We start from the raw sequence: 26,052 nt of genomic DNA, 5'->3' as shown, positions 1-26,052 counted from the left end.
ACTAAAAATTTCAAGCTCTGAAACTCTGCACTGAACTCAAGACACAAAGCACAATGACAATGTGATATGTTTCCCAAGGGTGACACTTTTTGCATCAGTGATCCTTAAAATTAAGGAAGAAGGGGGAGATCAGGTAGCCTTCTATGAAATACTGATGAGCCCCCCTCCCCCGCCAACAACACCTACAACATTGCCCGCACTTCTGCTGGTTCTCAAAGTGTCAGAAGGACATCTGTGGAGTTCTGACTAAGAACCGTCTATTCTTAATGCCATCAGGGCAGTTCTTAAGGAAAAAACATCCATAAGACAATCACAGCACAAAATTTGACATTCGCACACATACACACGCTCCAAACTCCTATGTGACCTGCCTGCTGTGAGGCATTTCTGATCCAACACGCCTTTTTCAAGCTCCCTAATTCCCAATCCCCTCTTCTCTCCCTCCGCCTGCCCCTCAGCACACCCTGTCTTCCCCATAGGGTGATGGCAATACCATCTAAGAAGTTACTGGAATCAAAGCCTGGGTGTGAGCCTTGATCCCTCGCGACCTCCAGTCCCCACGCCCAAGGCATTAGCAAGTCCTGCCGGGTCCGTCTCCGAAATGGATCACACCTCTTTGCTCCCTGCCCACTAAGCCACCTGGCCCTTCCACCCTCATCTTCTGCCTGGTGATGGAGTGGACTCCTCACTCCCTGGTTCATTCCTGCGCCCATAGTAGCCAGAAGGATCATAAAGAAAACTCAGATCACGTCACGCACCTGCTTTAAAGTCCCCAATGACTTCCCTTTGCACTTAGAATGATCCAGAATCTGGGCAAGATGTTTGGTGATCCTCCTTGCCAACCACCTCCCCAAACTCACCTCTGGCCACAGAAGCCTCTCTTCTGTTCCTTGCCCAGACAAAACTACCTCCCACCTGTGCGTCTGCTTTTCCTACCGCCTGAAATGCCTGTTCCTAGAGTTTCACGAACCTGCCTCTGTCTTATTCTTCGGGTCTCCCTTCAAACACCTCCTTCTAGGAGAACTTTCCCGACTGCTAGAGTAGATGTAGCATAGACTCTGCCCCCTTCCTTTCTCACATATTACACGTGTGATATGTATATAATACCAATAATATGTACAACTATATATGCCATGTGTCTGTCATTATATCATATCATATAATACATATATCATCGTATATAATTTACATCATATGTATCATACCATATATCATTATATCAAATAATACATATATATATCATTATATCATATCATATACATCATTATATCATATATATCATATCATTATATCATATATCACATCATATATACAATTATATGTAATATATATATATTTCTCCTGATTGGATAACTGCATGTTTGTTGTCTAGTAAATCCCACAGGAGCCAGGAGAACATTTTCTTGCTTGCAGCCATATCCCCAGACCACAGCACACAGTAGGCCCTCAGTAACTGGGTGTGGAATAAACAAAAGTGTCTAGCTTTAGTGGCACTGGGAACAATGGATTCATCTGCAATGCGTGGACAATGAATTGTTTCCTACTGTTTAACGTATTTTTCAAAACCAAACAGTTGATTCAAAAGAGGTCTTTCAGACACCGTCCCACGTGGCTCAGTGCATCCGTTTCTAATTACACATCGGTGTTCTCAGTCTGCCTTCTGGAAGGAGCCAGTTCACGTTGCTGCAGAAAGCAATGCAGAACATTGCTCCGTAGGATCCTGGGCCTGCCAGGCCATCAGCTGCCCCCGGCCTCCTGCACTCACCTGTGGCCCTCCTGCCTGTAAAGCACTCATAGCTGTGGCTCAACAGCTCTTTGGGGACAGGTAAGGGGGGCAGCTGCCAGCTGTCATTTACAAGCCAAATGTGCAACATGCCTTCTCCAGGGGTTCTGTTTGACAGTGAATGATGGGTTTGTCTGCGCAGGCATGGTGGAACCTGCTGCTTGCTATGTGATACCGTGCTAACTCGCTTTGGCTGCGGTTCCTCTCCACTTGGTCCTTCCTAGACACCCGCAGCCATGCTGCCTGGAGCACATAGGCTCAGTTATCCTCCACGTCGTACAAATAAGCTGGGCACCGTCTTTGTGCTGTTGGGATCTCCCACACAAACCTCCGACCCCCAACCTGGACTCCAGGATCCAGGGGCTTGTAGGCCATATCCAGGGACACTTCCTCCAACCCTGCCCACAGGAGGTCCAGGCCTTCTTGTCTCCTCTGAGGGTCCTGAATCCGTACCCTCTCTGCCTCTCAGTGCTCACAGCCCCACCCCAGGACTAATCTCCTTTTCCCATTTATGCCTGATGTCAGTTAGTAGAGGGTCAGCAAAAATGCAGGAGACCCTCTAAAGTGAGATAGCAGCAACATTGGGCTCAAACATACTAAAGATCATGAAGATGGCGCAGGACTGGACTACATTTGTTCTGTTACACATAAGGTTGCCATCGGTTGGAGCCAACTCGACATCAACTAACAAGCACATGTTCATATGCTTCCCAAATGTATATCACCTGCCTGGGCCCCACCGCAGAATTCTAGACTCAATTATCTACGAACTTACTTGATAAACTCCATTTGAGTCTGTTTATTCCACTCATGAAATTGTCAAAGATTTCATTTTATTTGGATCAACAATCAATGCCCATGGAAGCAGCAATCAAGAAATCAAATAATGTATTGCATTGGGCAAATCTGCTACAAAAGATCTCTTTAAAGTGTTAAAAAGCAAAGATGTCACTTTGAGGACTAAGGACCCAAGCCATGGTATTTTCAATTGCCTCGTGTATGTGAAAGCTGGACAATGAATAAGGAAGACCAAAGAAGAACTAATGCCTTTGAATTATGGTATTGGTGAAGAATACAGAATATACCATGGCCTGCCAAAAGAATGAACAAATTTGTCTTGGAAGAAGTACAGCCAGAATGCTCCTTAGAAGTGAGAATGGCAAGACTTCATCTCATGTACTTTGGACATGTTATCAGGAGGGACCAGTCCCTGGAGAAGGACAACATGCTTGGTAAAGTGCAGGGTCAGCAAAAAAGAGGAAGACTCTCAATGAGATGGACTGACACAGTGGCTACAAAAATGGGCTCAAGTATAGCAATGACTGTGAGGATGGCGCGGGACCCCGCAGTGTTTTCGTTCTGTTGTATGTAGGGTCACTATGAAGTCGGAACCTACTTGACAGCACCTAACAACAACAACGTTCCATTCATACCACAGACATCTATTGAGTCCCTGTTATGTGCCAGCACCTTATCAAGCAAGGTCTCTGCCCCTTGGAGCTGACATTCCAGCAGGGGGCAGGATGGAGCGGAAGGTCAAAAAGAGATCTCGAACTTCCCATGTTCAAACCTGAACCACCCAAAACTGCTCCACCCCAGACTTCTTCATTTCAGTTCATGGAAATTCTGTTATTCCAGTTTCTCAGGCTAAAAATCTCAGCACCATCCTTCTCTCACATCCCACCTCCAATCTGTCAGGAAGTCCTATTGGTCTGACCTTTCAACTATGTCCAGAATCTGACCATGTCTCAGCCCATCTCCCAGCCTGGTTCCAGTCATCATCACCACTTCCAGCTGGGATCCTTGCAGTAATCTCTTAGCTGGTCTCCCAGCTTTCTCCCTTATTCGCCAGTGTCTGCTCTCGTCACAAGGTGATCCTGTTAAATCTCAGATCTGATGAGGCCATGCCTCTGCTCAAACCCTCAGTGTGCAGGCCAAAGACCCTAAAAGCCCTTCGTTCTGACTCCACCTTCCACCACCCTTCCATCTCCCTTTGCCCCAAAACACGCTCCTTACCACCACTTTTTGCTTTCCAAGCACACCGCACATGCTTCTACCTCAGGGCCTTTTCTTAGCCTTTCCTTTTACCTGAAAGTCTCTTCTCCTAGATGTATCAGCTTCAAATTTCAGCACAGACATCTCCTGAGCTCACTCCACCCTACAAACTGATCCACTGCCCTCTTCACTGATACCTGAACTCAAACAGATGCCTAACTTGCATCTTTGTAAAACTTTGTGTAACTTTTAATTTTGTAAAACCTGAGGGCTTTTTTTGGGTAAATGTCCTTAAACTGTATTCCCAGTGGCATGCTAAGGGATGGGATGGGTGTGTTGAGAGCAGTCCACTTGGGTGCTAGCAGTTGTGTGGTACACTATTTATCGGTAGAGAATTTAAATACAGTAATTTTTTAAAAATTGGTTTGCGCGCTACCATCACCATGCATGGGCAGTTCTAAACAATGTCAGGGACAAAATTCTCCTCCCCACCAGCGCAGACCACACCCACTGTCCCCATCCTCCTGAGCACCACCTCTATGCCTTATTCCGTCATCCTACAAATGTTTACTGAAAGTCTACCATGTGCCCAACACTGGGCCAGAGACTGGGGATACAGCAGTGAACAATGAGAACCCCTGACCTCAGTAAGCAGCCAGGACCAGGCACAGAGTGAGAATCGTGACTGGGCCAGTTTCTCTGCTGGTCTTCTGACCTCCAGCTGTCAGTGTTATTTCTTCAACAGGCAAACCTGATCACTCCCTCACTTAGTACCCATCACTGGCTCTCCACTGCTGTCAGGATGAAGACAGCGCCCAGGCCAGGTCCCAACAACACCCTGTAGGTCTGTCCCTTGCCAACCTCTGCTTCCACTTGGCACTCTCAGCCCCCCACAGTGCCCCCTTCCGTCCTCTCTCAGGGCTACCACCTCTACTGTTCCCTCTGCAGTCGGCACCTTTCCACCCCTCTTTGCCTAATGCGCACCTACTTGTTTTGCAGTTGGGTCCCTGTCATTTCTGCACACAGAAAGGACTTGTTCCCTGCCTCACCCACCACACTGTCAGTTCCCTGTGGTCAGGGGACTCCTCTGTCTTGTTTGCTGCTTTGCCGTCATGTATGGGATGTAGTAAGCGCTCAATAAACAAATGCTAGATAAAGGAATACACACACAGAGGTCAAGTAACCAGCCCAAGGTCACAGCTAGCTAGTGGTGTAATGTAGCATCAGGGCCTCTCTACATTCAGGAGGAGGAATGAGAATCAAGATTAGCACAAAGCTGATTCCTGTGAGGTGGAGGTTCGACATACCTCCACTCTCCGACTTTTTCACCATTTCAGACACTAGCTATTCCCTATGCATCACCTCCCCCCGCCCCACCCCGCCATGGCACACTCTATTTCTCTGCTGCATTCAATAATCTGTTGAAATGGCCACACAGAATTCACAGACCATACTAATGATTATGTGGTTTATTAGGGAGGTAACAGTCTACAACCTGGGATCAGGATCAACTTGGAAGTAACAGGATACAACTCAGGAGACAGGATAAAGTTCTTCAATCGGGACAGCTTCCAACTAAGACAGCTCTCTGCTTCTTCTGGGCCATACCCACAGACCGGCTGGTCTTCTTTTGGCCATGCCTGCAAACAGGCAGCCCTTCTCTTGGCTGTGCCAACCAACAGGCCCTTCTCTGGGTCTCTGCCCCACTTGGGCAAGGGTTACAGTACTTTATCTCCACCAACAAGTGCCCAGAGGCACCCCACTCTGCCAGCAAGCTTCCTGCCCAAAGGTGCTCAGCTCTCTCTCGCTCTGTGTGCCAGCAAGCCCACTGCAGCTGCCTCATGCCAGTCTCCTGGTTCTTGCTGCCCATACTTCTGCTGCCATTTCTCTGCTGCTGGTCTCTGCTATGATTGCCACCAATTTCTCACCATCTTGCGCCATCTTCAGTGTTATGGCTCTCTCTCCCTTCTGTGTCTAGGAGGGTTTCAGTGCAGCAACCTTGGGTCCAAAGGGCGCGCTTCACTCCAGGCTTTTCTTGATGGTAGTGAGGTCCCCCTCAACCTCTGTGGGATTGGCCCTTATATTCAATTTAAAGGCATGACCCTCCCAGCCAGGCCACAAACTGTCCAGTCCACTCTGTAGTAGACCACAATTACTCAATTTGCATAGTAATCAACCAGTTCCTGCAAGGTCACTTAATCCTATTGGGTGGTGTTATGGATTGAACTGTGTCCTCCCACAATACGTGTTGTCAGTCCTAACCTCTATGCCTGTGGTTATAATCCCATTTGGAAATGGGTTGTCTTTGTTAACATCAGTGAAGCAGGATTACTGTAGGGTGTATCTTGAGTCAATCTCTTTGAGATGTAGAAGAGATTAAACAAACAAGCAAGAAGCAGAGATGGGGGAAGAGAGATGCCAAGCCACATGGAGATCACCCAGAGCAGAAGCTCAAAGAGACAAGGACCTTCCTTCAGAGACAACAGAGAGAGAAAGCCTTCCCCTAGAGCCGGCACCTGAATTTGGACTTCTGGCCACCTAACTGTGAAAAAAATAAATTTCTGTTTGTTAAAGCCATCCACTTGTGGTATTTCTGTTATAGCAGCACTAGATGACTAAGACAGGTGGATTTTACACACGCTGTTTGCATAGTAAACTAACTCATCCCTTTGCAAGATTGTGGCCTAGCCAATCATTTTGGCAGAATTATAAATCCAAGGCCAGAAAGGCCACATATAAGAGAAAGCCATTGCGCTGCAATGGGGAAGTCAAGATCCAAACCTGGTCTATCCCACAGAGCTTGTGTTTTCCACCTTGAAACATCCCACATCTCAGAATATTTGGCATCTTATATCATGACTGATAGATCTATCAGCATCACCAGCGTGGTAAACCCGGCTGATGACAGCCTCAGCATCTGGGCCACTTAGTATATGGGCCACTCAGTATACGGGCCACTCAGCCACCGATGGACCAGTCCACCTGCCTCCTAACTGATCTTACATGCCTCCCTCACCTTTCTCCGCTCAACTGCCCAGCGGTGGTTCTGAAGCTCAGATCAGGCCCTGTCACTCCCAGGTTTAAAACCCTCCAATAGCTCCTTTATGTGGATCACAGGCCACCCGTGACCTGGCCCTGTCCCTCTCTGCACTGGCCAAGCTGGTGCTCACGTATTTGTGCAGGCAAGTCCAGGCAGAGGATTCTCCCGCCTCCCCACCACAGATGTCCCTGCACCTGGGTCCTTCCTGCCTCCAGAGAGGGCCGTCCCAAACCCAGCCACGGATTTGGGAGGAGCCTCCTCCCACCCACTTGAGCACCTTGGTTAACCCCTCTCCTTTACCTTCACCTCCTTCTCTCCCGGCTCCTACTCATCAGTGTTCAAGCATGCTGGGTGTCCTCTGTCTTAATAAATCGGAAATAAAAATAGAAAATCTGTCAACCCCACTTCCGCCTCCAGCCACTGGTCTGCTCTCCTCCCCTTCCCTGCCAGGGGTCTTAAAAGAGCTGTTGACTCTTCTCATCTCCACTTCCTCTCCTCTTGCTGCTCCTCAGCTTGTCATGTGGCTTCCGCCCCCACCACGCTGCAGAAACTGCCCTCACCTCGGTCACTGCTTCTCCTTACTGCTCAAAGGGTGGCTTCTCGGCACTTCTTTTCTTAGTCCGCTCTGCAGCACTGGCATCGTCGAGGACTCCTACATCTTGGAATGGTCTCCTCATTCTTGGGTTTCAGGCCCCCCTGCCACCTGTTTCCCCTACTTCTGCCTACAGGCCCCCTTCCTCTGCAGTCATAATGAAGGCTCCTCAGGGCTACCCCCAGGTCCTCTTATGCCTCCTCCATGGGCAACCCAGAGTTTTGATTCCCATCCTGATGCTGATACCACCCACTTTGTTTTCTCCAGTTCAGATCTTTATTTGCCCACTGACATCCCCACATGGGCGTGTCTTAGGCCCTTTACACTTACCATACCCAGAATGGAACTTATCATCTCCCCTCACTCCTGCAAAATATCATTCCTCCCCTGTGAACCCTTCTCAGAAAGGGACATCGCCAGCTACCCTGTTGCCAAACCTGGGATCCCAGGATTCAGTCCCAAGTCCTCCCTCAACCCCACTCCACCAGCCCTATGGATTGGCCACCAGTCCTACGGATTCACCTCCCAAATGTCTCCAGAATTCTCCAAGCCTAGTGCTTCCCAACTGAAGGTCAACCCCAGGGGACATGTGGCAATGTCTAGAGATGGTTTGGTTGTCACAACTTGGAGGGTAGGTGCTATTGGCGTCTAGTGGGTAGAGGCCAGGGATGGTGCTAAACATCCTACAATGCCCAGGATAGCCCCCGTGATAAAGAATGACCCAGCCCCAAATGTCACTAAAGCCAAGGTTGAGAAGCTCTGCGCTAGCCAAGGCTGCCATCATACTCCCCTCTGTTACTGTGGCCACTGTCCAGTGGGCCACCCTGCCTTCATGCTGTCCCCCTCAAATCCCCCCTGCAACTGCACCCCACTGAAACACAAATCCCCCAGATACATTAAAGACTAAAATATTAAACAAAAGGATTTAAAAAGACAGGGGAGGATTGTTCATAAGCCCAGTCTTACAACTAAGCAGCCGTAAGAGATGGATAGATTTCACTATGTCAGCTTAAACCTCTGCCTGGCAAAAGAGATCATAAACTCAAAAGAAAACAACAAACTGGGAAGGGAAAAATTGTAACAGATAGGACAAAGGGATAATTTTCCCAATAGGCTAAAAAAATAATAAAAAGAGCACCTACAAATCAGCAAGAAAAAGTCCCAAAACTCCATAGAAAAACAGTTCTAGAAACTGAAACTCAAGGACACCTAAGTGCATCAAAGAAGAATGTGGCCTTTGGAACCAGGAGACCTGGGTTTGCATTCCAGCACTGTCACAATCAGCCATGTGACCTTGGGGAAGTCACGTCACCTCTCTGAGCCTCTGTTCTCTAATCTGTAAAATGGAGATAAGAAACCTGCCTGGCAGGATGGCTGTGGTGTTACCCACCTGGCAGGGAGTTACCAAAAACTAAACCCGTTGTATCGATTCTGACTCATAACAATCCTATAGGACAGAGTAGAACTGCCTCATAGGATTTCCAAGCAGCAGCTGATGGATTCCAACTACCGACAATCTTAGCTTTGTAACCACTGTGCCACCAGGGCTCCATGGCAGGGAGTTAGGGAAGAGTAAATATTGCCATTTATATTAGTTTCCTATCGCTGCAATAACAAATCACTGCCCATTTAGTGGGTTAAAACAACACGAATTTAACTTAGGGGCAGTGAGTTTGTTAATGGGGGAAGAACAACTCAGAAAAGGAGGCTGAGAATGGTTACATAGCCTGAAGAACATAATTAATGTCACTGAACTACACATGTAGAAAAGTGTTGAGTTAGTGTTATGTTCTGTGTATAGTCTCAGCAACCACAAAAAAATAAATTAAAAAACACGCACGCCCAAGTTTATTATTTTACTATTCTGAAGGTTAAAACCAAAACAAAAAACCCAGTGCCGTCGAGTCGATTCCGACTCATAGAGACCCTACAGGACAGAGTAGAACTGCCCCACAGAGTTTCCGAAGGTTAGAAGTCCAAAATGGGCCTTTCAGGGTTAACGTCAAGGACTATGTTCCTTTTGGAGGCTCTAGGGAGAATCCCTTGCCTTGCCTTCTCGAGCTTCTAGGGGCTGCCTGCACTCCTTGGCTTTTGGCCCCCTTCCATCTTCAAAGCCAGCAATGGTCAGTTGAATCTTTCCCACACTCTCTCCTCCACATTTAGGGACACTTGTGGTGACACTGTGTCCACCCAGATAATCCAGGATAGCTTGTCTATAGTAGAGTCAGCTGATTAGCAACCTTAATGCCCCCTTGCCATGTACCCTAACGTATTCACAGGTTTCAGGGTCTAGGACTTGGACGTCTTTGAGGGCTGTTATTCTGCCAATCACACCTCCGTTGCTCCTTCTGAACTCAGCATGGTAACAACTCTCATGGACAGTGCTGCTTATACTCTCACTACGGCTTTGGAGGGAGGGGTTATGATCGTCCCCAGTTTACAGGAAACTATTTTTTTTTTATAAGGTATGGTCACCTGCTAAAGGCCACCAACAAGTAAGAGGCAAATCTAGGGCTTATGCCCACATCCACCTGTATCTCGAGAGCCCTCATTCTTCCCCATAACTGGGCTCTGCCCTCCACCATGGGCTGCCTCCCCTCTCCTCCTGGAGACTCACAGTCCGGGGCTGCTTCATGCTGAGGAACAGCTGAGACAGACCCAGGCAAATGACTCCCCTTCTCTGAGCCTCAGGGTCCTCCTCTCCGACCCTGGTCTCCTTTGGTGGTGTCCAGAACGATCCGACGTGAGAGCACCTGGGGCAGAGTGCCCACTCAGGCCTTGTTGTTGGCTGCGTCTGTACAAATGGTTGGCTGACGGCCCAGCGCTCTAAGGCCCACTTGGGGGCTGGGGTGGTCGCAATCTTCCTGACTGCATTACCAAGCTCTGACAACCTCACAATCTAACAAGGAAGTGAATTTGCCATTCTTGTTGAGTGCTCAGGCCAGGTGCCCTCACACAAGTTACTCACATAATCCATCCAAAGCAACCTTTCAGATTTCCAATACTATTTACCCATTGTACAGCTGGGAAAACTGAGGCCCAGATAACCATACTAAGGGCACCTATTCATTCATTCATTCGTTCATTCAACGAACACTTATTGATGCTGACTGTGCCTAGGAGTCCCTGGGCAGTGCACACAGTTAATGCACTCAGCTCCTAACTCAATGGTTGGTGGTTTGAGTCCACCCAGAGGCACTTTGGAAGAAAGGTCTGGCGAGCTACTTCCAAAAAATCAGCCATTGAAAACCCTATGGAGCACAGTTCTACTCTGACACACATGGGTTCGCCATGAGTTAGAATTAACTCAGTGGCAACTGGTTTGGTTCTGGGTTTTCTGTGCCTAGAACACATGTTTTGGATACGGCAGTGAACCAAGCAAGGACAGAGCTTCCATTCCAGCAGGAGAGAGAGACTACAACCAGTCAACATGGCTGATACGGAAATACGTAACAAATGGAAAATAGAAGGAGCAGATCAGGGTAGGAGGGGCCAGGGTCCTGGGTGGGCAGGATGGGTGGCATCGAGGAGGGGGCAGCTGGCAGTGCTATGCTGAGTGTTTGTGACATGCCCGGCACCATGCTAAGCCCATTCTAGGAGTCATCTTGCTAATCCCACAGCCCCCCAGCAAGGCAGGTCTGTCCTCCTCCTTCTTTAAAGGTGAGGGCAGAGGCTCAGAGATGATACCTGCCAACAACCACACACCTGTGAAGTGTTAAAGTCGGTGCGCACTGGAAGCACGTGCACTCCTAACTGCTACCCTTGTCCCCAGTGGGGACCACATGGCACGTGGGGCTCAGAGATCTCTGGGAAGGCAGTGCCTACACCAAAACACATCCAGGGACAGTTCCTTTCCAAGCAAGAAAGAAGAGAAGCAGGCACTTCCTAAGATAGGTAGGGAAGAAAGGGGCAAGGAGATTTGGGTTTTGGGGTCTAAAAACCTAAATATCACACAGAAGACTAGTGTGGAAACACAGGTCTTCTCTATGAAAATGTTGTGATATATTGTGATATGTTATGATATCATGGAATACGTAATGGGATGGGAGGCAGCCTTCTCTCTGTCACTGGAACCCCAAAGTGCTCCCTGAGTGGGTACAACTGTCTGGCTTCTGGTTTTAGAAACATTCACATGTAACTGGCACTAAGTACCTTTCTTCCTGAGTCTTTCTCCCCAACGTTTGAATGTGACAAGGCTGGGTGGGACCTGACAAGGCAAAGTGCCTGCAGAAATGTCCCTTTGTGCTGACCTCTCAGGTTGGTTCAGGGGCGAGAAGCATTTCGTCACTGAGAAGGCCGAGGAAGGTTCTCTTGGTGAAGCCCCACTGCCCCCTAGAGGAATCGCTTCCCTAAGGCCCAGCCTCGGGATGCTCAGATCCGCAGCCTCCCCAGGCCTCGCTGCCTCTCTGCCTGCCATCGCCCCAGGACAACCTCAGTCTCTTTGGAAAGAGTCAACAAGACTCTTTGTAGGAGACCCCAAGCCCGGTTGGCCGAATCAGGCCCCTGAACTGTAGGCTGAATCTGAAAGAACTCAGCCAGCTCTGTCTATAATAGCAACAAACCTCCACAGGCACTTCTGCCCGGCCACCCCAGAGACCTGAAAGCCCCAAGCCCTGCAAATAGGATACCCCCATTGCCATTGAGGCAATTCTGACCGACAGTGACCCTACAGGACAGAGAACTGCTCCATAGAGAGGGTGTCTCATGCCCCCCAATTTCATTCAAAACAAATTCAACGTTAAGCTGTAAAATCACAGTAAGGAAAGCCAAGATCATTCCGAATTTTGCATGATGACTACTTTAAAGTCTTTTTTGTTTTTTAAAATAAATATCCCTCAAATTATTAGCAAATTATTAGAATGGTGTACCACTCTGCTGATGCGCTAATAACAGTGTAACATTTACACATTCATTTACAAAGTCTCGCTGTTGCGTATCGAACAGGTACTACGTGCTCCGCATGGTTCTGAGAGCTCCTCATGTGTGCACACGCTGTGTCCCTTCTTTTGTATGAAGAAACTGAAGCACAGAGAGGTTAAGCAACTTGCCCAAGATCACACAGCTAAGAAGTGAAGGTGAAGGTGAAGCTCAAACCTGGGCAGTCTGGTTCATGATCTTAACTGTGAGGCCATATTTTTTTCTTTCTGAATTGGGTCACTCAATATGGGGTCACCCTGTTTTCTGTTCTGTTTTTATCAGTGTGGCCTCACATGCCGGAGCCCAAAAGAATCCAGGGAGAACCCATCCCTGATGTCCAGAAGCTTTCAATCTGGTTGTTGTTAGGCACCATTGGGTCAATTCCAACTCATAGCAACCTGGTGGCACAAAAAATGAAGTGCTCAGCTGCTAACCGAAAGGTTAGTGGTTTGAACCCATCCAGTGGCTCCGCAGGAGAAAGACCTCGTGACCTGCTCCTGCAAAGATTACAGCCTAGGAAACCCTATGGGGCAGTTCCGCTCTGTCACAAGGGGTCACTATGAGTTCAGTCTGGTAGGGGACACAAAGCAATATCAAGTCGTTTTTCTTGCCTCCTACACGGTTTGGTTTTTGTTTTGGGTACATGTCTCTAGATTTGGCCCACTGCCCTCCATCTCTGCACAGCCAGACCCCTGGCCCACGCCCTGTCCTCTCCCACCCAGTGGTGCTACAGCCTCCTCTGCCCCCTCTGTCGGCGATGCCTCCCGAGGGCACACTTTCGCATGCTGTCTCCCTGCGTAAACCCCCCAGTGGCTTCCCGTCATCTTCAGGATGACTCCTCACACGGTCAGAGCTCAGCTCACTTCCTCAGGGAGGCCCTCCTGACCTCATCCTCTCCCCAGTAGCACTTCCCCTTCTAGCACTTCCTGAACTTGTAGCTTCACCTGTGCCCGTGTGATCACCTGACCAGTCTCTCCCTGCTGGACTCTGAGCCCCATGAGGCCAGGGACTGTCTGCTTTGGCTCCTACAGGTTGCCATGAGTTGAAATTGCCTGGATGGCAATGGTTGTGGCTTTTTGGGTTTTGTGTCCCCGGTGCTCCCTTCCTATACCTACTGCCTGGCATCGAGCAGTCACTCAACAAACACTTGTTGAATAAATGAACACAGGAGTGAATGAGTGCAAAATACACTGGGTGATCAAAGTAAGGCCAGATCTCATCTCAGTGGGGGAGTGAGGGCACCAGGGAGACACTGAGGAAGAAGTAGCATTGGAGTCAGGGTAGGATCTAGACCTGCAGAGGAAGGACGGTATCATAGATTGAATTACGTTCCTCAAAAAATGTGTGTTAATTTGGCTGGGCCATGATTCCCAGTGTTGTGTGGTTGTCCCCCATTTTGTGATTGTAATTTTATGCTGAAGACGATTAGGGTGGGATTGTAACACTCTCACTAAGGTCACATCCATGATCCAATGTAAAGGGTGTGTGGCCTGCACCACCTTTTATAACAGATAAAAGGAAAGGGAAGAAAGCAGAGAGTAGGGGACCTCATACTACCAAGAAAGCAGTGCTGGGAGCAGAGTGCGTCCTTTGGAATCGGGGTCCCTGTGTGGAGAAGCTCCTGGTCTGGGAGAAGGTTAATGAGAAGGCTGACAGAGAGAGAAAGCCTTCCCCTGGAGCTGATGCCCTGAATTTGGACTTTTAGCCTACTTACTGTGAAAGAATAAATTTCTCTTTGTTGAAGCCATCCGCTTGTGGTAGTTCTGTTATAGCAGCATTAGATAACCAAGACAGACAGGTAGAGGGCACTGTGTGAGGACCATCGAGGAGGCTGGAAAGGTGTCCCATCCCCAGGGAAGGGAGATCTTCATCAGGGCTGTGAGACCCTTTCCAATCGGGTCATGGTCTGCCATGTTTTGGGTTCACACATGAACTGTGTTCCAGTCACACCACTGCTCACAGTTCGACTGTCACCCCAACCCTGTGTCCTTTTTGTCCTACCCAGAATGCCTTCTCTTATCCAAGCCAAAGTCTGCACACGGTGACCTGCTGGCTGAACCTGGCTCAAGGGCATGTTTTGTTTTGTCCACATAGTGATGTCTTTTTCTTTTAAAAACCATTTATAACTCGTAAGCCTTCACATAAAATTTCCGATTCCATTTTCTTTTGGAGAACTGGATGATCCAACCACACTCGCCCCACATCCTTCCTGGTGCCTGTGGGTTGGAGCTCAGGAGCAATGGGCCCTTGGTGGGGTCTGTGTTGTCTGATTGCCACTGCCCCACCACTTGCTACTTCACTGCTCTTGACCCACATCCCTGGTGCTCATCACCTGCCCAGGCCCCACAGGCAGTGGGTTTGGGACCTCGTTACACACAGTCAGCCCTGGTGCCATATGTCCATGTCCTGTCTGAGCGCATGCTGGACATTGGGCATACAGAGAACAAAACAATAAAAGATGGACTGGTCCTGTGGCTGGTCCTTCTGGTCACCCAGGGCTCAGCTAAGTGTCACATCTTCAGAGAGGCCTTCCCGAGCCCCTGGTTATAGCTTGTCTATCCTACTCACCTGGCTCTATTGATCTTGCCCTGGCTTGCTTTCTTTGCAGCTCTCCTTGCAATGTGTAACTGTTCTTCTGTGTTTGTTGGGTCCATCTCCCCCACTGCAAAGTCAGCTCCAGGAGGGCGGGAATCAGGTCTGTAAACCCAGGGCCCTGTACTGTGCCAGGAACATCATAGGTGCTCCATAAATACTTTAAGGAAGGAGGGAGGAAAGAAGGGAGGGAGAGAAGCAGGGAAGGAAAGGAGGAGGAAAGACAGGCAGACACATGGTTTCTATTCTCAAGGCACCCCCACTTAGTGGGGGAGAACAGACCTTATCAACTGGGTTGAATGGTGGCCCTCCAAAAGGTATGTCCACCTGGAACCTGTGAATATGACCTTATTTGGAAAAAGGACTTTGCATTTTTAATCAAGGATATCAAGCTGAAATCATTCTGGATTATCCAGGTGGCCCTAAATCTAATGACAAGTGTTTTTATAATAAGAGAAGACATAAAAAAAAAGTGAGACACAGAAGAGAAGGCCATGTGAAGACGGAGGCAGAGATTGGAACAATGCGGCCACAAGCCATGGAATGCCTGGAACCACCAGAAGCTGGAGGAGGCAAGGCAGGATTCTCCCCTAGAGCCTTTGGGGGAACATGGCCCTGCCGACACCTTGATTTCAGATTTCTGGCCTTCAGAACTAAGAGAGAATAATTCTCTGTTAAGCTGCCCAGTTTGTGGTGATGTGTTACAGCAGCGTGGGACTCATACACCCTCCCACAGCGATGGTTTATCAATCCTCAGACTGCCCACAGCGGCCCCTGGGTGGCCAGCACCAATGAGCGGCTCTTGGAGGAAGCACTCAGCGCTCACTGCCTAGGGGGTATTTGTCTCCTGAGATGCCGGGAGATGCCTGTTTAATTACTATCGGTCTATTCTCCACTGACTTTTTTTTTTTTTTTAATTTTTATTAAGCTTCAAGTGAACATTTACCATTCCAATCAGTCTGTCACATGTAGGTTTACATACATCTTACTCCCTTCTCTCACTTGCTCTCCCCCTATTGAGTCAGCCCTTACATCCACTGACTTTTTGGATCTTTTTTCCTAGAATGTTTTTCCCCTGAGCTCACACCCATACCAAATAGGGCGACCCCCTTCTCCCTCTGTGTGAAGGCCCTGCTCCCTGCCTCTCAGCTCCAAAGCCTCCTCCATGTGGGGAGATTCCCCAGATCCCTCACCCCTGCTCTCCGTGTCCATCTCAAGGGCGTAAGGGTTGTTTGTCCCTTAACCTTGTCTCCTCAGGAAAATGGCCACCCCGTGCTGCTCCTGACTCCCATGTTGCCCGGCACATAGCACAGATGTAGCAAGAACTGAACAAACCCAGGGAGCCATGTCTCAGAAAAACCCAGGTTTCTGCTGCTGTCCAACCTGGTGCATCCAGCTGTGCACCCAGCTCTGCCTCCTGCTCCCTGCTCACTGTGTGCATAAATATTTAATATGGTTATATCTTCCTGGTCAATTGTCCCTTTAATCCTTATATAGTGTCCTTCTTTATCCTTTGTGGTGGATTTAACTTTAAAGTCTATTTTGTCAGAAATTAATATTGCTACTCCTGCTCTTTTTTGCTTATTGTTTGTGTGATATATTTTTTTCCATCCTTTGAGTTTTAGTTTGTGTCTCTAAGTCTAAGGTGTGTCTCTTGTAGGCAGCATATAGACGGATCGTGTTTCTTTATCCAGTCTGTGACTCTCTGTCTCTTTATTGGTGCGTTTAATCCATTTACATTCAGCGTAATTATAGATAAGTATGTGTTTAGTGCTGTCATTTTGATGCCTTTTTATGTGTGTTGTTGACAATTTCATTTTTCCACTTACTTTTTTGTGCTGAGATGTTTTTCTTTGTAAATTGTGTGTTCTTCATTTTCATAGTATTTGACTTTCTTTGCTGAATTGTTATGTTTTTCTTGGTTTTTATTTTGAGTTATGGCGTTGTTATACCTCTTTGTGGTTACATTAATATTTACCCCTATTTTTCTAAGTAAAAACCTAACTTGTATTGTCTTATATCGCCATGTATCCCTCTCCATATGGCAGTTCTATGCCACCTGTATTTAGTCCCTCTTTTTGATTATTGTGATCTTTTACATATTGACTTCAATGATTCCCTGTTTTGAGCATATTTTTCTTTTTTAAAATTAATCTTAATTTGTTTTTGTGATTTCCCTATTTGAGTTGGTATCAGGATGCTCTGTTCTGTGACCTTGTGTTGTGCTGGTATCTGATATTATTGATTTTCTGATCAAACAATTTCCTTTAGTATTTCTTGTAGCTTTGGTTTGGTTTTTGCAAATTCTCTAAGCTTGTGTTTATCTGTAAATGTCTTAATATTGCCTTCATATTTCAGAGAGAGTTCTGCTGGATATATGATCCTTGGCTGGCAGTTTTTCTCTTCAGTGCTCTACATATGTCATCCCATTGCCTTATTGACTGCATGGTTTCTGCTGAGTAGTCTGAACTTATTCTTAGATTCTCCTTTGTAGGAGACTCCCTGCTCACTGTGAACGCTGACCTCTGACCCTACTCCTGCTCTGATCATAACCTCTGACATTCTCTCAGGCTGCAGGAGTGACCAGTCCCCGCTCTGAAGCTTCACCTTCTTCATGAGACCTCTGATTCCGCCCAGTAGGTGGGCCTGTCCCAAGTGGTCAAGGGCATGACTGTACATTCCAGCCTTCCCAGCCCTTGAGAAGCGCCTGCCAATGCCACTCAGACCTCACACTCCAGTGGTACCTGCCTCACGGGATGTGGTGAGGATGAAGTGATGTGATTTAATGTGACTCCCTCAGGAAAGTGTGTGATCCATAATGAGTGCTCCGTGGCACTTAGCTAGTGTTGATGATGACAATGATGATGATGGCACTAGATCAACACGTGTCTCCAGGGGTTGACAGAGCAGGGCATCTTATTCTGATTCAGGCTAAGCCACCCCTGGAGAGCACCGTGGAAGGCCCTTGTCCCAGGAAGAGGCCAGAAGGGTACAGCCCCAGCTCTCCGCACCATCCACTCCATGCCCTTTCTCAATCTGAGCTGATTTCTGCGGGGCTAGGACATGTTTTTGAAATGATGCAAGCATATTTCTGAGGTCAATGTCTAATCAGAAACGACTCCCAGACGGTGCCCTGGTTTAAAAAGAAAGAACCAATTGGGTGAGTCACCATCCAAGCCATCTGAATGAAACAAAGACATAACAAATGCCCTGCTTTCCTCTTGCGCTGGAATGGATGAGCTCAGACACAGCTGGAGGGAATTAAACGGGATCTCCGATTCCCCAAGATACGAAGATGCTCAGCAGACCCGCCATGACTCACGACGAGAACCACAGGGATGTGGCCGGGTGAGGCAGTCTGGAACCTTCTGAGGGGACTTCGGTGGTGGCTGCAGCTCCAGAGAGGGCTCTGGGAAACCCAGTACTGGGGATGGGGTATGGCCAAGAGGCCACAGATGACAGATACACGAGATGCCAAGGGATGAGCCTAGAGAAGACCCTGAAGCGCACCTGGAAGACCCAGACTCGGGCTTTCCAAATGGCCCAGATGCCCCCAGTGGTGATTCCACTTGCAAGGCCAGAGTAACCACTCCTCCAAGTACTCCCAGGCCCTATCACCCAACACCCACTGGGAGGGTAAGGGTTACAGTAAGTGTGGCCATTTCCAGGAATCTTGGGGCTCCCTTTGGGAATATTGCATCTGCCAAGGTTCTGAACTTGGAAGACTCTACCAGAAAGACTTTTCTTCAGAGTGGGAGGGAGGCTGAACTGGACAGAGATGAGGGGTCAGGATGGGCAGGCTGCTGAAAGCAGGCTCCGGACTATCATTTTTAAAATCTGTAACTTCCACAACGGATTGTCAGGATGACTGAGTGCATGGATAGAATTAATTTTGTAAAAATTGAACTAGTTTCTGAAATGATACCAATAATATATGCACATGGTAACACATTTATTTTCAATAATAAAGAAAAGCAAAACACAAAAAGTCTTCTTCCATCAGACTTCTCCCAAGCCCACTTGCCAATGGTGCTAACTTTTTATTTTAATTTTTCTGATGGTAAAGCTTACCTTTAATAATATGTCTACTTCCCTTTCTTAATTTTCAACTTGGCATTGAATGGTTCTTTCACTGAAAAATAAGGAAACTAGTGTAGTTACTCTGACTTCTGTATGCCTCCCTCCCATCCCGCACGCCATGTTAGTTATATTTTCACTTGGTCAAGTTTTGTAACACGCATGTTGCGAGGCAGAGTAAGAGCGTGGATGCTGGGGTCAGTATGTCTGAATTCAGATCGTACCTCTGCAACTTACTTGCTGTGTAACTTTGGGCAAGTTACCTAACCTCTCTGTGTTCCAGTTTTCACATCTATAAACACGGGGATAATGATAGTACCTGTGTCATAAGGTTGTTGTGAAGATTAAATGTGATGATTCCTGCAAAGTGCTTAGTACAGAGCCTGATATACAATAAATCTCAATAAACATTAGCTATTACTTCTCATTATTCTGTTCTAGATTTAGAATTAAATCTTCTGTGAACTGTCAATATGAAAACCAATAAACAGCATGTACCACATGACAAGTAAATAGTATTCACTGAGGGACTAAGTGTCAATGGAAATGTCATTGGTTCAAAAGTCATTGAATGGTTACAGCTCCAAGGAGCATCTTCCAAGTATAAGGTTTAATAGATACTCTTTTAATTCCTTTCTAGAATTCTTCTGTATGATTGTCAGCTGCCACTTTTAAATCACTTTTATGCCACTCTCTTTCTTAAATTCCTTTTCAGGAGATTGGCATACATTCTTGGGTAATTTTTTCATGTACAGTATGTGGATTCTGAATTTTCAAGTTTTTGAATATCTAAGACTGTTTTGCTTAGACATATAAAGAGTTCAAAATCGTTTACCCTCAGAACTTGGGAGGCATATTTTCACCATCTTCTGGCATCTGAGCAGATGACATATCTGGTGTTAGTCTGATTTGCAATTTTTTTTTGGTTTATTAATTTTTTAAATTATTATTTCCAAAAGCTTGTCATCTCTTTATTCATAAAGCTTTAAAATTTCCCTGGTGTCTCCAGGTACACACCTTAATTGATACTGGGTTGATATAATTACCCTGAATACTCAAGTTTTTTTCTGAACTACAGTGAAATGTTCCTATTTCTTTTATCATTTCCTCCCTTCCATGCTCTCTCTTCTCCTATTGAAATCCCCATTATACAGAAGTTGGACTTCCTGGATTTATCCTCACTGTCTCACCTTTTGGAAACCCTGGTGGCATAGTGGTTAAGTGCTATGGCTGCTAACCAAAAGGTCAGCAGTTCAAACCCACCAGGCACTCCTTGGACACTCTATGGAGCAGTTCTACTATGTCCTATAGGGTCACTATGAGTCAGAATTGACTTGACGGCAATGGGTTTAGCTTTTTTTGTTGTTGTTTGTTTGTTTCAACTTTTCTTTTATATGTTCCTATTCAGCTTACATTCTGGGAGATTCTTTCAGTTCTATCTTCCAGATGACTAATTTTGTCATTATCCATGTCTATTTTATTTTTCAAGCACATTCATTAAAATTTTAAATATAATTATATTTCTAATTTACAAGAACTATTCCTATTTCTTTGACTATGCCATTTTCACAGCAACCTACTCTTGTTTTGTTGATGCAATAGTCTCTCAAATACTCCTGGGGATACAAACTAGAACAAAAACTTTTCTCTCTTCCAAGAATTATCTGTTTATTCCAGAGTGAAATATTCAGTTCATCCATTTTGATCCCTGTCTTTTGTGATGTTTGTTTTCCCCAAATGTCTTATGATCCCTTGAATGTTGTTTCATGTTTACAAATAAAGGACTGCTTTGATTAGTTTCTGTAAGTGGCACAAATTTCCTCTGCAACCTTATATGCTCTCCTCCAATGGGCCTCTCCCTGGAATGGTGGAATAATGAAGGGTACAAGGGCAGCTGGACCAATAAGCAACATCATGATAAGTGGAGAAAATACTGAGGTTGTCAAGGATTTCATTTTACTTGGATCCACAATCAGTGCCCATGGAAGCAGCAGTCAGAAGTACAGCCAAAATGTTCCTTAGAAGCAAGGATGGTGACACTTCATCTCACTTACTTCGAATGTTGTCAGGAGGGACCAGTCCCTAGAGGGGGACATCATGCTTTGTAAAGCAGAGAGTCATTAAAAAAGCGTAAGAAGCTCAACAAGATGGATTGACACAGTGACTGCAACAGGAGGCTCAAACACAGCAAAGATTGTGAGGATGGTGCAGGACCAGGCAGTGTTTAGTCTGTTGTACAAAGGGTCACTATGAGTCAGAATCAACTTGATGGCACTTGTGATGGTTAATGTTACGTGTCAGCTTGGCTAGGCTATGATTCCCAGTATTATGTACTAGTCCTCCATTTTGTGATCTGATGTAATTATCCTCCATTTTATGTGTTGTAAATCTTAACCTCTACATGTTAAGGAAGGAGCCCTAATTATGCAGTGGTTAAGCGCTTGGCTGCTAACCAAAAGGTTGGTGGTTCAAGCCCACCAGCTGCTTCATGGGAGAAAGATGTGGCAGTCTGCTTCCATAGAGATTTATAGCCTTGGAAACCCTATGGGGGCAGTTCTGCTCTGTCCTGTAGGGCTGCTATGAGTCAGAATTTAACTCGATGGTGATGGGTTTGGGTTTTTTTTTTTTTTTTTTTTTTGTATATTAATGAGGCTGGATTAGTATAAGGTATAGTGTGAGTCACACCCTTACTCAAGTTTCTGATGTAAGGGGCATTTCCTTGAGAGTGTGGCCTTCATCCAATATACATGGATCCTCTGGCAAAGCTCTCTCTCACTCTGGATCCTGCATCTGGCTCATCATCATTTGACCTCTGGTTCTTGGGACTTAAGCCAGCATCCTGCCATCTGACCTGCTGACTATGGGATTTGCCAGCTTTCGCAGTCCTGTGAGCCAGCAGCCTGCTGTCTGAACTGCCAGTTCTGGGATTCACCAGCTTCTGCAGCCTTGTAGGCCAGTAGCCTGCCACGTGGCCTGTCCATTTTGGGTTCATCAGCCCCTGCAACCATGGTAGTCAGGAGAAGCCTCCAGCCTGATGCCTGACCCATGGATTGGGACTTGGAAGACTCCACAACTGCGTGACCCATTTCCTTGAGATAAATCCCTCTCTCTGTAATATATGCCTTCACTGGTTTAGCAATCTCTAGGGAACCCAGCCGAAGACAACACCCACCAACAACACCAGGGCAGAGAGCACACAGGCAGGGATACCGCAAAACGTCGAAGTAAAAGGGATTAAACAAGAAAGGGGCTCCTTTCTCTTGGGCAGAAGGAAGTCTGGGTGCAGGCAGTCCACACGTTAGGGTAGTACAGTGATGTCCTCAAAGATCCAGGCCCCTCCTAGTTGCTGCCTCCTCATACTTGAAAATGGCTGGGCCCTGTGCAACCTTGCTCCTGAGCTTCTGGCAGGAAGAAGAAGAGCAGGAAAGCAAGGGGGCAGGGGCACTAATATCAGGAAACCAAAAGCTATCCCAGAAATCCCCAGTGGACTCCTGCTCACATTTCATGGTCTCAAGGGAGCCTGGAAGAGCTAGCTTTTTAGCTGAGTACTTTGTGACCTTGAGTTCCTATTAGAAAGGGAGAAGAAAAGACATAGAGTAAGCTACCAACTGTGTGCATGATAGGACATTCCTCTATTGTTTCACCCTGGGTGGAGCTGCTTATTCATCCCCCTCAGCCCCACATCTAAGGCAGGGAGTGGGGTTTTCTCGCCTCTCTCAGGCCCTGTGGCAGAGACTGCTATTTCTCCCCTAATGTTAATTCTTCCCCTTTTTAGCAATAGGACTCTCATTTTTACTGGTCGGGTGGACTCCTAGAATGACCAATTTTCCCAACCTCCTTTGCAGCTAGGAGTGCCCATGTGACCAAGTTCTGGCCAATGGGATGGTGGCGGAAGTAAAGTTTCCAGCTTTTGGGTTGTGTCCATAAAGGGAAGTGTGGTGCCATCCCCAATCCTCTTTCCCACTGGCTAGACTGCAAATGTGGTGGAAACTTTCCAGAACACCCCTGGGAATGGTTGAGCATCAGCATGGAGGGAGTCATCCTTGATGTGATGGGCACCTCCTCAGTGCAGGCGACTTTGCTGCCACCTCAGCCCAGTCTATAGAGAAAGATAAATGAGGTTTCATCTAGTTTGACCTGCTGTATTTGGGCCTGTGTTGCATATATCATAAACACTGCAGACCTAAACAGCCACCCTAAGGTGTTTTCTTAGGCCCATTTTCTTCTCATCATCACTGGTTATATGGTTGACTGATCAATGGCTCCCCCAAAATGCTCCAGTCCTAATCCCCAGGACTTGTGATTAATCAATCACCTTACCTGGCAAAAGGGACTTTGTGGCTATGATTAAGGGAAGGATCTTGAGGTCGGGCGATCATCCTGGATTATCCAGGAGGGCCCAGTGAGATCACAGGTGCTTATGAGGCAGGAAAATCAGAGATGTGAAGATGGAAGTAGAAGAGGGAAGGGAGGGGAGAGAGAAGGGGGGGCACAGAGAGATAGGTTGATTGACACGAAGATGTTATACTGTTGACTTTGAAGTTAAGCAAGAGAGCCATGAGCCAAGGAATGCAGATGGCCTCTAAACCCACTGCTGTCGAGTCAATTCCAACTCATGGCAACCCTATAGACAGAGGAAAGCTGCCCTATAAGGTTTCCAATGCTGTAAATCTTTATGGAAGCAGACTGCCACATCTTTCTTCTGTGGAGCAGCTGGTAGGTTTGAACCACTGACCTTTCAATCAGCTGTTGAGTGCTTATCCAGTGTGCCACCAGGGCTCCTCACAGATGACCTCTAGAAGCAGGAAAAGGCAAGGAAATGAATTCTACCTGAGAGCCTCCAGAAGGAACACAGCCCTCCTGACACTTCTGACCTCCAGAACTATAAGACGGTAACTATGTGTTATTTGAAGCCACTAAATTTGTGGTAATTTGTTACAGCACCAACGGGAAACTAATACCCTGGTTGCAGATGTGATCCATAAGAAAAGAAAAGCAGTTGCTTGCAAAGCATTTGATGTGTGCCAGGTACTTTACTTGCATTATCTCATTTAATCCTCAGGACCCTGAGAAGAAATTACACCTATCATCCCATTTTATAGATGAGAAAGTTGAAGCTCGGAGTAGCTACATAAACCAGCCAAGGTCACACAGCTAGTAAGTGGCAAAGAGCTGGGATATGTGCCAGCTCTTTCCTATGTGTTGCTATTCTGCCCCCTTCTTCAAACAACTTATAGGCCTCAGGCAGGGAAGTTCAGGGTGAATGCCATGCCCAGGAGCCAACCTGGGAACAAATGCCTTATTTTTTCCGATGCATCAGGAGATACGCCTAATCCCCTAAACCTCCCTCTTCTGAGTAAAAACAGCCTTTGCTCTGCTGCAGTTTGGCAGCTCAGAGACCCCTCATTTGAGGCTGCCCATAAGCACACCGCAAGCCTCCTCGCTTTGTTTGGGAGAACAGCTTTCCTGTGACGAAGGAGGCATGAGTCAGGGGTGCTGAGGGGTCTGGGGCAAGGGGACTCCCAGGAGCAGCCAGGCCTAGAAACCACAGGGTTGAGGGCTGTGCCAAGTCTGAGATGCTCCCCACCCCATCTCAACACACCCTGGGTCCCTTGGGCACCTCCCCATTGAGGCCACTTACAAAGGACTCAAGTGAGGTCTGGCATCTGACCCATGACTAAGGGACCCCCTGCCCCATCACATGTTTCCTCCCTGCTCCTCGGCCTGCAGCGACACCCTCTGGGACCCAACAGTGCTGCTACACGAGTGTCTGTCCAGGGGCAGAGATGTCCCAGTCTCAGCCTCATCTGTAGCAGTGGGGGATGATAGACATGCAGCATGGCAGAGGTCCCTTTGCACCCCTCTCCCAGCCCCAGGCACCCAGGAGCGCGCAGTGTGAAAATGTCCCATTGTGCCCACGGATGGTAGCTTACCCAGAATCTATTATCCTTCTTCCATTCCAGGGGAAACCAGCCTCCCACCCCTTCTGTGGTTGGGGCAGGGATGTTCTCAGCACATGGGGCAGAGGTCAGAGACAAGGTTCGGTGTCTCACTTAACTCTCTTAACAAGCCTCACAGGGACCATCACTGTCATCCCCATTTTACAGTAGGGGAGCTGAAGCTTGAGGTTCAGCTGGTAGGCATCATGCCCAACATCCACAAGGGAGTAAGTAGGAAAGGTTGTATTTGAATCCAGAGATGGTGGCTACACAACCAAGTCTCTCTCCAAGGCCACAAAACAGAGATAAGATGTAACCACCCACAGCCTCCCACCATTTATTGAGCATCTACTAGATGCCCGCACAGTGCTAGCCCCTGTGGACCATGTCATTTAAACCTCATGACAACCCCATGAGGTGGGCTGCCATCATCCCTATTCTACAGATGAGGAAACTGAGGTCCTGAGAGGGTAAAAAACCTTGCCAAGGTCACCCAGCTGGTAGGCGGCGGTAGCATCAGGATTTGCTCTCATTTGGGAGACTCAGAGTTCTTGCTTTAAGCCTCTATGTGGCTTTATGTTACATGGAAGCTTTACTTCTCATTTGTATTTGGCCAAAAGGAGGACACCCTACATGCTCACAGATGGAGTGCTGGGAAGGGTCTTTAGAAAGTCTGGGATGAATCCTTAATTTTGAAGAGGGTTTCCTCAAATGTCAGTGGAAGTTTCCAGGCCTGTGGCTCTTGCACACCAGGCTGTGGCATGAACACAAGACAGTGAACTCCCAAGAACAAGGCCACGATGCTTATGTTTCTATGACTCCATTAATCAATCAACTAATCATTTAAGTTAAATCTCTATCAAATGCCTACTATGTGCTAGGAACACTGTGAATCACTGGGGGCGTGGAGATGGACAAGCTGAACACAGTTCCTGAGCCCATGGAACCTATGTTGTGGTGGAGGTCACGGGGCAAAGGGATGATGCGGGCATGAGCTGTGAAAGGAAAGGTCCAGGTGCCATGGCAGGGAGGTCTGGAGAGGTCATTGAGAGAGCTCCCTCGGACACATCCCTCTGAGGAGGTGACATGTAGAGACGAGAGCTGAATGAAGAAGAGG

General features: G+C 47.3%; 1 protein-coding gene and 1 long non-coding RNA gene across 2 annotated transcripts in view; one reads left to right on the top strand and one right to left on the bottom strand.

The window, feature by feature from the left end:
• The window catches only part of LOC135228618 (uncharacterized), a 33,987-nt gene extending 25,415 nt beyond the window's left edge, over positions 1-8,572 (bottom strand). The window contains exon 1 of the long non-coding RNA XR_010319308.1: positions 7,119-8,572. This is a non-coding gene — a long non-coding RNA (uncharacterized LOC135228618). The remainder of the gene's footprint in view (positions 1-7,118) is intronic.
• Positions 1-19,123, top strand: part of NFATC2 (nuclear factor of activated T cells 2) — a 187,350-nt gene extending 168,227 nt beyond the window's left edge. Inside the window, exon 10 of the mRNA XM_064276220.1 lies at positions 17,490-19,123. Coding sequence (XP_064132290.1) covers positions 17,490-17,518 — 29 coding nt within the window. The 3' untranslated portion in view covers positions 17,519-19,123. The remainder of the gene's footprint in view (positions 1-17,489) is intronic.
• Positions 19,124-26,052: the final 6,929 nt, after the last annotated feature.

This window comes from Loxodonta africana, chromosome 24 (genome assembly GCF_030014295.1).
Source record: "Loxodonta africana isolate mLoxAfr1 chromosome 24, mLoxAfr1.hap2, whole genome shotgun sequence".
Taxonomy (NCBI): domain Eukaryota; kingdom Metazoa; phylum Chordata; class Mammalia; order Proboscidea; family Elephantidae; genus Loxodonta; species Loxodonta africana.
Note: the sequence above shows the minus strand (reverse complement) of the source record. Positions and strands in the feature narration are given on the sequence as shown.